Genomic DNA, 12,228 nt, shown 5'->3' with positions numbered 1-12,228 from the left:
CCCTGACACCACCTGGCTGCAGGCAGCCCTGAAAGTCCTTGGCAAAGTTATGCACTGGTCGGCTCCCCCACTGATTGGAGGCCGTCTAGAGGGACTGGGCGTGAATCTTTGCAAAAGCAGATAAAAGCTCGCATAGTTGAACAATAAAGGGAGAACGATGCTTAATCTTATTGGTGTACGTGTCGTTTATCCGGCCAGCTCTCCGGACTCGGTCCCTAACACTTAGTCTAGACTAAATTCTGACATCACGGCTCTTTGTATTGGCCTTCCCTTTATTCCAGATACTGTAATGCTGCTCCTCTTTTATTTGCCATTTGTCCTTTTGTTTTATGGTTCTCTTTGTTGCAGGCTTCTTTGTTGTTTCTTCCAGATTGTGCTCCTCAGGGACTTCTGTATCAGTATGACTGAACATTGCTTGCAGCCATGCCAGATTGTGCTGTGATCTTATTGGATTTCACAAACCAAGGTTAGGCCAGGTCAGAACTTGGTTGAAATAACGTAGACTACAAGATTGCCTGCTAGCCACTGGGAACACACACAACAAAAACCTGACCCAGATGCTGATTCAGTCAGTTCAGGCTGGCAGTGTTGCTGTGCTGACTATGGTGGGTGTGATATTAATGAGAAGTTCTGACCTGTTCTGACTGGTAGGATTTCACAGCTTTTTTTAGAGAAGACTACTGTTGTTAATTCCAGTGTTCTGGTCCATTCCAAGTCCTTTAATTCTCTATCAGGATTACCCTGGAATTCAGTTGAATATCATATTCTCTGATCTTTTTTTCCCTGTACTGTTGCATGATGTTTGCCCGCGAAACTTGCTGTGCTGTTCAAAAAGTTGCATTTCTGTGCTGGACGAAATAATTACAAAACTTTATTTGCTTTTCTGATCTTCTGAAGCAAAACAAAATATACCAGGGTCTTCAGATGAAAGGTTCCAGAAAGGTAGAAATTCTTAGTAAAAATAACACATGAAAATTACAGTTGAACTTTCCACAGAGTTGCTTGAAGTTTCTGATCAAAAGACTATATGAAGATGTGTAAGTGTGTTCAGACTTAGCTTCACTGAGTGCATATTAGGTGGAAAATTGCATGCCGTTATGCTGGAGTGCCCCAAAATGATGGGAAGATTGATTATATAGATAAGGCTTTTCTAATTTACTGTAGAGGTATTTGGACCTGTTTGTGTTCTGTATGGTTTTTAATAGCTTATTCCTTTAAATTAAGCTGTAAAAGACTAGAAGGTGAACATAGAAAAGTATGTAATGGTGTGAAATAAGGCCAAAATTAACCTGGGCTCTGTTTCATCCCTGCACTCAGCCTGAGGGAGGGCTGCTGTAGGGTTTGTTTGCCTGCATCCTTGCTGGAACACTCATGAAGTTGTGGAAAGGACAGTACAATCAGCTTGAATTATCTTGATGTGCCCAGATGTACAGTGATGGACTTAGATCTATCACAAAAACGAAATATATCTACCTAGGCAGCAGCCTTTAACAGCATAGCCATTAAGAACATTTAAGGAGTGTAAATTGTGAAGCTGCAGAGGAATTAGTGAGGTATGAAAGGGCAAGGGTGACTAGGAGTCAGTGAATTAAATACTTCAGGCTGGATCAGGAAAAGCTTCTTGACAGTTTAAGCTGTAAAGTAGTGTGATATCTTCCTGTGTAGAGTAAGTGATATCTTTCTGTGAATATGTAAAATAAGTCTCAGGATTCAAGTCTGTAGTGCATTGTACGTACTGGAACAATTTGCTGTGGCTGGATGTGGACGAGATAATCAGGTGTTTATGCCTGTATTTTCGTCTTTTGAAAGTTTTGGGTTTGCTTTTCTCAGTCAGCATGTGTATATTGAGGGAAAATACTGATTATCTTGACTTTTAAATCCAAATTTATATACATTTCTGCATAGACAAAATGAAAAATTTACAAGTGGAGTAGGAATATTAATGTTGGAGAAAAGATGGGATTTACAGTTTGATTATAAGCGTTTGGCAATGAGGTTACTCATAATTATTCTTAATAGGTAAATTATCTCTGTCTGTGATAATCCTAATCGTTAGTGGAAAGGCAGAGATATGGAAGGTGTAGTGTAGGAGAAGGCTGGAAGGAGTCTTTCATCTCCGCCATCCCTTGCCAAGGGCTTACTGTACATGCAAATTCATCAGCTTTTCCATTGTGGTGCATTTATATATCCTGGAGAGGGTGAAATCTCTGAATTAATTGCTCTGTGTGCTCAGGGGCCATTCTGGAGTGGGAGAGTCTGTAGGATTGGGACAGCAGTGGCTGATGTTGCTATAGCATTAATAAGTACTATGGGGAATGTCCTGCAGCAGAGTATGAAGAGCTTTGTTGATTGATTCTGTCCTTACCTCCTCTGTTTTAGGAGGATCCAGCCTGGCTAATCCTCTGTAAGAAACGTTTGGGGGTGGTGGGTGGTGGTGTGTGCTCAGGGGACAGATAGCTGTTGTTTTCAGCTGTTATTGACAGGATCAATAAAACTGATCTTCCAATTCAAGGATAATTTTTTACCAACAAGCTACATAGCCTCTAAGGTCATAATATCGGATCTGCTCTTTTTCAGAACAAGTTAATTTGAAAATGATAGGTAGTTTCCAGCTCAGGATTAGTTTTTCTAATAGGTAGGAGAGATGTATCTGGAAGAAACACCTTGGGAGGGGGTCAGAATTTTGCCTCAGAACAACATTGTTACACACTGGCCACAGTCCTTTTCTTTAAACAATAATCATTTAACTGAGGACAAATGCGATATAGTAAGAAAATGCAGAGCTGTTTTATTTCAATCTGGCTCAGTTATTATTGAAGGCTGTGCAAATACTGCTGTGGACTTTACTGGGCATTGACTGGTGCCCTCTGTAAAGTGCAGTATGTTTTATGACCACTGTCACTGAAGAGAATTTTGTGATGTTGTGGAGGTATTCCAGGCCAAGAGCAAGTGTATTCACACATATAAGTTCAAATGCCATTCATCCTTTTGCAGTTACTTCATCTTAACTCTTTTGTGACCTGTTCGGAAAGTCTTAGGTACATGACTCATACACATGCATACACACATATTTAAATATTACATTCCTCCCTCTGCATTTACCCTTCTTGCCCATTGCATGCTTAAGATAAGGCTCAGTTTAAAAGGAGTGTCAGTATGAGGCTTCTGCAGTTGTGCCTGTGTGATTGGGGTGAAATACAGCTTTGAATGAGTAAAATCATGCATGTATCATTTTATAAGCAGATGACCACACCTCCTATCTGTACAAACTCTTCAGGTTAAGGGGAAAATAGCCAAGAAGTATTCTTCCACTGGAAGCAGTATGAATGAACCTCACATGCCAGAAAAGTTGATTAGATTTTTAGGTTTAAAAAAAAAAAACTTTTTTTTTGAGGTCAAACTCCACCCATCCCAAGCCCCAGAGCATCATAAAACATAACCAGAGTCTCTCTCCTTTTCCTATACCTTAGAGAGGCTCAGGCTTTTGTAGTTATTACCTATGAAATATGCAGTCTGTGTAAGTCCACATAAAAATCAAATGCCATTACGTTTGGGTTCAGACCCAAAATACTCTGTGCCATTTTTCTCAAAGTCAGCATATCCATTTATGGTTCCTCTTTCTTCCTTTATATATGGAGTAGTGGAGGAAATAAAGGAGGAATGCTGGTTTGATTTAGAAGAATTTGATGGGGAAGATTTGTTTAAAAAATGAAAAGATATTTTCCTTTACTGTGGTTGGGGCAAAGTTTTCCTTTTTAGATGGTAAATAGTTTATAATATTTGAGTAAGAATCTGGCTTTTGGATGGCTGTGTTGCTGATGAGAGCTACTGGCAACAGAAGCTGTCTAACACCAAACTGCTAGTTTATTAAAAGAATAATAGGAACAGATGTTTTCAATTCATAAAATGTATCAAGTAAATGGTACATCCACTTGTTATTTCAATTCCTTTGAATTTTTGTGAACTCATTTGGGGCTAGGTTTTCAAAAGAGCTTAGCCCACTGTCACTTCATTGTTCTCACTATAAACTGATGGATGATGAACGTGTTTGGGAACTGCAGCTTTTCATGCCTAAAGGGGAGCTCCTAACTACTGACGCTTCTAAAATCTGGCCCATGTTTCTGATGAGTGAATACTGATCATTAAGAGGATTCATACATGCAATCTCTGGGTAATACCCTGCATTTGCCTGTGATTGTATAGATGATGGTTTCTTAATTTACTATTGCACTAGGCATTTTAATTTAAATTATGCTAATAGTGTAGGATTAACTGCGGATTATGATTCTAGCATGTACTGTCATTCAAACAGAAGAACCAGTTCTTTAGCTCCTACAGCCTCTTTCTCCCTCTCATGCTCATGTGTAGTAATATGTGCTTAAGACTGGCCTCAGGTTTTGATGAGGTTTCTTGTTTAAACTGATGAAATTGCTTAGGGAAAAGCAGCTGAGAATTCAGAAAAGAGAGACTGAGATTCTTTTTTTCTTCTGATGACACATTTTTACGGTGCTGAAAGGATTTTCTGAAAACAGTGGTTAGAATGGGCTCTTGCCAGCACTTCACAGTGAACAGTTCTGGTTTCGCCTTCATTCCTCGGTGGTAGGACAGGCTGCATGTACTTTGCTTTTGCACTCTTGACTCAAATATATATTTGAGAAAACTCATGCTAGGGGGTTATGTTAAAATCACCAGAAAGGTTGTAGAATAAATAATACATGCAAGAGAACTGATGTTATATTTGTCCTTGCTAGAGCATATAGTAGGAGGCCAGTTTTGTTCTTTGCCAATACTGAAATAAGCTTTATAGCCACCCAAGATGGCTCTTCTTGAAGCATAACCTCTCCAGAGAGCTTCTCCTCCCCCACGCTGCAGATGTGCTGGAAACACAAATTTGCCTCGTTACTGTTTGCACTTGTTTCATTGTGTAGCTACCTTAGATTGTAACGGCATGCAGCCTGTTTGTGTTAGTGAATTCATTTGTATTCCTTCAAATCCCTCATTTGTTGCATTTTTTTGTGGAGTGCCTGATATTTCTAGTGACTTTGTGTTGTAGCAGCAGTCTAAAATCTGCCTTTTTTCTTTCTTCCTCCAGCTGATATTATTTCTACAGTTGAGTTCAACCACACTGGAGAACTGCTGGCTACTGGTGACAAGGGGGGTCGAGTTGTTATATTCCAAAGGGAACCTGAGGTATGTGAGTCACCAGTGTAGTCCTTAATAGCCTGATAAAACCTGGCTTAATTTTTAATACTTGAATTGAATTAACAAACTTGTTTATAATCTCAAGATTCAGTAAAACAGAGCACCACCTGTTTAGAGAGAAAATGAAAAAGGGTAAGGATTTTTAACTCTTAAGTTTGCTGTCCCAAACAAAAATGATTCGAAGCTCCAAAATTCCAATATAAGAAAAAAAAAGAGGTTATTTTTGTTTTACTTTGCTTTGTTTTAATAGCTTTTGCCTGATGGTGCCATTCCATTTTAAACAATACCTTCGCTTACCTTTATGTTCCACTTGTAAATTCCATCCATCTGCAGTGTCTTGTGTAGAAATCTTTCCTGAATAGTTGACATTTCTTCAAAAATTCTATTATTAAATGTTTCAATACTCACAGGAAATTTCATTCGTGTTGAAACAAATCTGTCAATATAACGTTTTAAGTGAGAAATTAAATTACATTTTCAATATTTTTATATTTGTAAGGCTGCTTATACACCTTTCCTAAGAGATAAAGATATATTGCTGTCATAAACAACATTTTGTTTTATTCTCCATAGAGTAAAAATGAGCCTTACAATCAGGGGGAGTACAATGTTTACAGCACTTTCCAGAGCCATGAACCTGAATTTGATTATTTGAAGAGCTTGGAGATTGAAGAAAAAATAAACAAGATCAAGTGGTTACCACAGCAAAATGCAGCTCACTCACTTCTATCAACAAATGGTGAGATTGATGAGAGTATGCAGGACATATCAGTATTTGCAGTATTTGCTCTATGTGTTCTAGTGCTGACAGTATATATTTGCTCATTTTAATCTACTGTTTTAGTAATTTCCTCTTTCAGAGTTTACCAAGACTGTCATACTGCTTCTGATATCTGTTGTTTGTATATTTTATTCATAGAATCATGAGGGTTTTTTGATTGATTATTCATAGACATTTAGAGAGCTATCCATTTTTCTATTAATATGCAGTGCTATTCTGAAATAGATCTTGTGACAAAGGCATCACCTTATTCAGCAGCTTGTGTTTCATGGGAAATTTAGAATTTTTTCTGCTGTATTTGTAATAACTTTTATTATTTGTAGATGTGTAAATGAATGTAGGTGACAGATTAATTTCTTTTTCTTTTCACTCATTATCGTAATAGTTTATTTAAGTTTTAAAGAGGTACACAAATCTTGGGAAGACAGTAGGAATAATAATAGGATATTCATACTGACTCATTTCTAGCATGTCTAAGGCCTATTGAATAAAGAAGGCAGTGTTATTACTAGGAGGGGATATTCAGATGTGAAATTCAGGTCAAAACTGAGTGTAACCTAACATGCACAGTGTCATTTAGGAAGCATTGAGACACCTACAAACTTTATTACTGCAGATGATGCATGAGATAAAATACCTGGTTTTAAATTTTAGATCTAAAGGTAATCAGAAAAGACTTTTTTGTTGTAGAAGTTTGAGGGTAACTGGGAATTGCTGATAAAACATAGTGTCATCTCATCTTTGTGAATTGACACTTTAGGGCAAAGCGATTGCTTCACGTTAAAATATATAGCATTAAATAATGTTTACATTAATTCAAAGTAGACAGTAATTTTTTAATATTTTGTAGTTTGTTCTACTTAAAGTTATCTTTGACTTTTTCAGGGCACTGTTGGTTATTTGGAATGAAACATCTGTTACAGACAGGTGATTTATGCTAATTTAATGATTAGTCACCTTATGAAGTTTGGGAGTTTATTTCTACTCTTTTCCCTTGGTCAAAATACCCCTCCTTCTTCAGATAACTAAGAATGGCTTCTTCCAAGCATGTGATACAAAAGTAGATTATTAAAACTAAACCTCTCTCTTAATTTTAAAGTTTGTTTTTAGAAACACAGAGGAGTACAGCCAAGTCCTCAGATTTTCAGCTTTTAGAGTTATAGATAATAGACCATGATGTGAGTTTTCTCGTTCATACCGTCATGAGAGGGGAGAAAGAACAAGAGAATCAGTCCTAGTGCTGCTGTGGTTAATCCAGTTTCAACCAACAGTGAAGCCTAGGACCTGGAAAAGTACTTTGTTTTTCTCCCTTAGTTCTGGGGCATCCCAGCAGACTATTTATGGTGAGGAGAACAGAAATGGTTCCATTGGCAAAGGCTTTGGATTTTGGCTTTGAATTGCAAAACATTTGTGTGTGCCAAGGAGGATTCCTCGCTTCCTGGCACAGCAGGGTTGAAGTCTGAATATTCACCTCCTGGCATATTCTTAAAGGTGGTTTTAACTTCAGGTACCAACAGCCCATGTTGAATTATGCACTGTCTTACAGATTACCTGGGAGAAGCCTTTGACAATGTATATCAACTCCATGCCTATAAAAAAGGATAATAGCATGTTTCCTAACTTGAAGGCATTACCTGCCATACATCCTCATATTGGACAGATTGTAGAAATATCTTGAGTACTGATCTTTGTTTACTAAATTCTGAGCCTGCTATTTTAATGCAATCTTTGATATTTTGCTCTCTGGTAATTTAGAATCTAATGCATGGTTTTTTGCAGAAAAATGAGACTTGTGAAACAGCATCCTTTCCTTCCGCATGCTCAGGTGGACAGTGCCCACTGAATGTGCTGGAGGGAGCATCCTGCTGTTCAGGAACTTGAGGGGAGGGTCAGGCTAAATCTAACCCTCAATATATGAGACTTGGAAGGTCTGCAACTGCCCAAATCTGTTTCTGTCATTCCAAGGAGGACTTTTGTCTGAAGTTGATTCTGCAGTTGTTTCTGCAATCTTGGTTCCTTTCCAGTCCACGTTATCAACAAATTATCAGCTAAGCTTTGATTGTGGCATCCTAATTAATGGAGCCTTTAGGAGACGGAAGGAAATCACCAAGGCTTTCAAATCCCACTGTGGATTTACAGTGCTTGCAGTTAGCAAATTTGTAGTTTGCACTGTAAACTGAACTGATTTTGTAGTATAATAATAATAACTTATTCTGATTCATTGGTGTCTTCTGTACCAGAATACATTTGGGCCACTTTCAATGTGACCTCCATAGGATAGATCAGAATTTGGCCCATACAGATCCTTTCATCTGAGGATTTCAGAATGCTTACCAGACGTTAATTAATTTTAACTTCACAACACCCTTGAGACGGAATGCTTAACCTCACAGCAATGTTTCTATTCTTTTTATATTTTTCAAAATATAGGCATGCTTAAAACTTCTAAGGAGTATTTAAAGTCCAGAAGTGGATGAAAGAGAAGAAAACCAACACATGATATCCTTAACTGCTAATAAAATAGTTTTCACTCAGGAAAGGGATAGATTTATTAGTAGCAGTCAAGTCTAACAACGGAAAATTGTTTGTGTTTTTTCTTATAATTCATTTTACAATGCTATATTTATAATTTTTTTGACTATTTTAAATGTAACAAAAAATCCAAGTGCATGACATGACCTATGTGTATTTTTCATAATTAATTAACATGATATACAATACAAGTGAAATTTATTGAATATTTAAATGGAGCTTTTTAGTTGCAGATTAAACTAACCTCTTGTTCTGGAGATTGATTGTAATTGTATTCTGATTTTTTTTTTTGCTTGTGTATTAGCATATCAATATCGTTAAGAAATGCATAATCGTAAAAAAATGAGTAAGGGAGGGACTGATTTTGAAACAAAAAAGTTCAAAGTTAAACTTGCTAAAGAAATGCAAATCAATTCATGTTTTCATATATCCTGTCTTTAAAGTGATTTGTACTAGCATTTGAAAGGAGTATTTGGATCAGCCACACTGGGGAAATGATTATGCTCTGCTGTGTACTTGGGGAAAGAAGGGTAAAGGAAGAAAGTGGGATAAAATCAGAAACGATGCAGCAACTGGGGTTAATAAATCAGTGGTGGCAGCTGAAGGGCAGAAGCTTTGGAAAGACTTTGGCTGCTCCACAAGCAGATGAGCAAAACAACCATCAGAATCTCAGGGACAGATTTTTTGCAGGAGAAGAGTTGGCATTGATTTTCAGTCTAGGAAGCGTTAAGAGTTGGCAGGTTAGGAGATCGATCACAGTGGGAGTGGACAATCAGCATTAGGAAATCTGCAGCTTCAGCTTCTACAAAAAAAAAACCAAACCCAAAGACAAACACAGTGTGAAATGTTTAAAACATGTCTGTTGGATTCAGAGGCACTTTGCTAACTGAGAGACGCCATTACTCTTTCATCATATGCTTCACCCATCATGAAAAAGGAAGAGTCTAGATTTTATTCCATTCCATGCAAGATTAATATATTTTTTCTCCTTACTTCTCTCTCTTGTCATTGCAACACATTTCTCTTTGCTTGGTTGGGGTTTTTTAACTTTCCCTCAGTTATTTCTCAGCTGCTTCCCATTAGGAGGGAGAAATGCCTCGTTTTTCACAGCCTTTCATTTGCAGGGGCTCCTGATGTTACACCAATGCACCACTGCCCGTTCCCACATTGGACCAGAAAGGCATCATTGGTCTGGCTGTGTACTCCATGCTGTTCTTGTGCTGTTTATAACCTAGCAAACTGGCATTAATGCCAAACCGGTTTTAATACTGAGATTATTTCCTTGCTAAGTCAAATTGTTAAACTGAGCTTCAGCAGTGAACATGGAGTAGTTTGGGTTTTTCCACCTGCAAACTGCCAGGTTGGATACACAAGCAGCATGTGTTCTACATGCTCTGCACAGTCTGTCAGCTGCCAGGAACCCCTGACTCGCTGTGAGTATATGGGATGTGCTTTATGAGTATTTTGTCTGTTGGCAACATTTTCTGGATGTGCAGAATGAAGTGACCCAGACTATTTCAGCACAGGACCTGTCTAAACCAAGATGTAAAAACTTCTTTAAGGAATATATTGTGAAAGGTGAGTAACTGCATTCAGAATTTCTATGCTGACAGTTACTTGTCTTTTCTTCTAAAGATAAAACAATCAAATTGTGGAAAATTACTGAAAGAGATAAGAGACCAGAGGGGTACAACTTAAAAGATGAAGAAGGAAAGCTTAAAGATCTTTCTACAGTAACATCACTGCAGGTAAGCTTCTGTCCACATCCAAAATTTAGTTGTTTCTGTATGAAAAAGGTAGTGCTAACTCAGTAAAGGATTTAAATATGTACCTAATGCTAGTCATTTGTGTGATTATTCTTACTGAAGCTTTAGCTGACTGATAACTCTGTTGAATCTGCCGTATATTTTCAGGTCACAAATGCTGTATGATATACTGACCAAATATTTTTGAGAGTTCCTGTTGGTTTTATTGTTCCTGATAAAATTCTCTTAGTGTGATTTAATGTGCTTTCATAAAAGGTTTTTTAACCTGGTTTGCTGGAGGCATTTTACTTGTAATTAATTTTGAATAGGGTTCTTGCCACATTCAGAGCAACTGAGTTAAAGACAGTACACCAAATTTCAGTTTCATCTCTTTTTCAGTTTTATAAAAAATTATTTTAAGAATGGGATTTGCAGTAATCTGTGCTCTGGTGAACCTGAGATTCTGCATTGCTGAAAAGATGCAGTCATGGAACTCATATAAGCATGTGTGATCATAGAACTGTTTAGTTTGGAAAAGACCTTTAAGATTATCAAGTCCCACCATTAGCCCACCACTACCATATTCAGTAAACCGTGTCCCCAGGTGCTGCTTCTAGACATCTTTTAAATACCTCCTGGTATAGTGACTCAACCACTTCCCAGGGAAGCCCCTTACAGTGCTTGACAAAAATTTTGGTGAACAAATCTTTCCTAATATCCAATATAAACCTTCCCAGTGCAACTTGAAGCCATTTTCTTTTCTCCTGTCACTTGTTTCTTGGGAGAAGAGATCCATCATCTACACAGTAATGTAAATTTTTGCTCTCAGACTTTTTTGGCTGAATTCACTCCAGATGTTGTGGCAAAGGAAGTGGCTAAAGGTTAGAACTGGAAGGCTATGTTGTATAAACACTAGAATGTCTTTATTATTGAAAATAAACAAATAACCTCCATCTCCAAAACAAGCCAATATTGTCTATTGGGAAAAAAAGCTTCCAAAGTGTAAAGATGACTACATTAATGGAATATTTACCTATTCTGTATGATTAGGCAAACAAAATTATTCCAGATTGCTTATAGTCTGAGAATTCAGCATCCTCTTGAGGAGAAGAGGAGGGGCGAGCACTGACCTTTTCTCTGGGGTGACAGGGCCAGGACCCAAGGGAATGGCCTGAAGTTGTGTCAGGGGAGGTTTAGGTTGGATATTGGAAAAAGGTTCTTCACCCACAGGGTGGTTGGGCACTGGAACAGGCTCCCCAGGGGAGTGGCCACAGCATCAAGCCTGACAGAGTTCAAGAAGCGTTTGGACAATGCTCTCAGGCACGAGGTGTGATTCTTGGGGACGGTGCTGTTTAGGGTGGGAGTTGAACTCCATGATCCTTGTGGGTCCCTTCCAACTTGAGATATTCTGTAATTTAAAGGTTGAATTTTGTTTTGTTCCTTTAGTAGAAAGTGAAACTCAGATCTTTAACTACTCTGTATTCCTCTTTAAACTACCTTGTGGATTGATGTATGATATTTCTGATGCATGTTCAACAACATCAAATAGTCCCAGTCATGGACCACAGCTTATAGTGTTTAATGCTTTATTGATAGTGAATAAATTGAGTGTCTACTTATTGAAGCATGACTTTCAAATGACACAGGGAAATAATGAGGGCACACTGACAAGTGATAATCTGTGATATTGGCTTTTCAGGGGTACATGTGTATGTACAGTGTGTCATGTTGGCTTTGTTTTGCAAGACTGTTTATTGTGTTTCGCTGAGATTATAGCCTTTTCACCACTTGAGTTTTTTCAAAGAGAGATATCAAGTAGCAAAACAAATACAGTTAAATGATCTACAGCTAATGGCAAACCCTTTAGCAAAAGCAAAATACTAGTGCTTCACTGCTTGCCGGAGCCTCCTGTGTGTGTGAGACAGTAGCTCCTGCAGTGGGACTGACCTGTCCTGTGGCAGCTGCCAG

At 37.9% G+C, this 12,228-nt stretch overlaps 1 protein-coding gene and 1 long non-coding RNA gene across 9 annotated transcripts in view; both read left to right on the top strand.

Annotated features, from left to right (window-relative positions):
• Positions 1-12,228, top strand: part of PPP2R2C (protein phosphatase 2 regulatory subunit Bgamma) — a 210,605-nt gene that overhangs the window by 149,033 nt on the left and 49,344 nt on the right. For all 8 annotated transcript variants that reach the window (XM_017727664.1, XM_008645057.2, XM_017727665.1 and 5 more), the window contains 3 exons: positions 5,093-5,190; positions 5,776-5,941; positions 10,151-10,263. In XM_017727664.1, coding sequence (XP_017583153.1) covers positions 5,093-5,190; positions 5,776-5,941; positions 10,151-10,263 — 377 coding nt within the window. The remainder of the gene's footprint in view (positions 1-5,092; positions 5,191-5,775; positions 5,942-10,150; positions 10,264-12,228) is intronic.
• Positions 5,948-9,948, top strand: LOC108445058. The gene is made up of 2 exons (XR_001859802.1): positions 5,948-6,910; positions 8,414-9,948. It is a non-coding gene; the product is annotated as an uncharacterized LOC108445058 (long non-coding RNA).

Source organism: Corvus brachyrhynchos, unplaced genomic scaffold (genome assembly GCF_000691975.1).
Source record: "Corvus brachyrhynchos isolate BGI_N302 unplaced genomic scaffold, ASM69197v1 scaffold80, whole genome shotgun sequence".
In the NCBI taxonomy this organism is placed as follows: domain Eukaryota; kingdom Metazoa; phylum Chordata; class Aves; order Passeriformes; family Corvidae; genus Corvus; species Corvus brachyrhynchos.
Note: the sequence above shows the minus strand (reverse complement) of the source record. Positions and strands in the feature narration are given on the sequence as shown.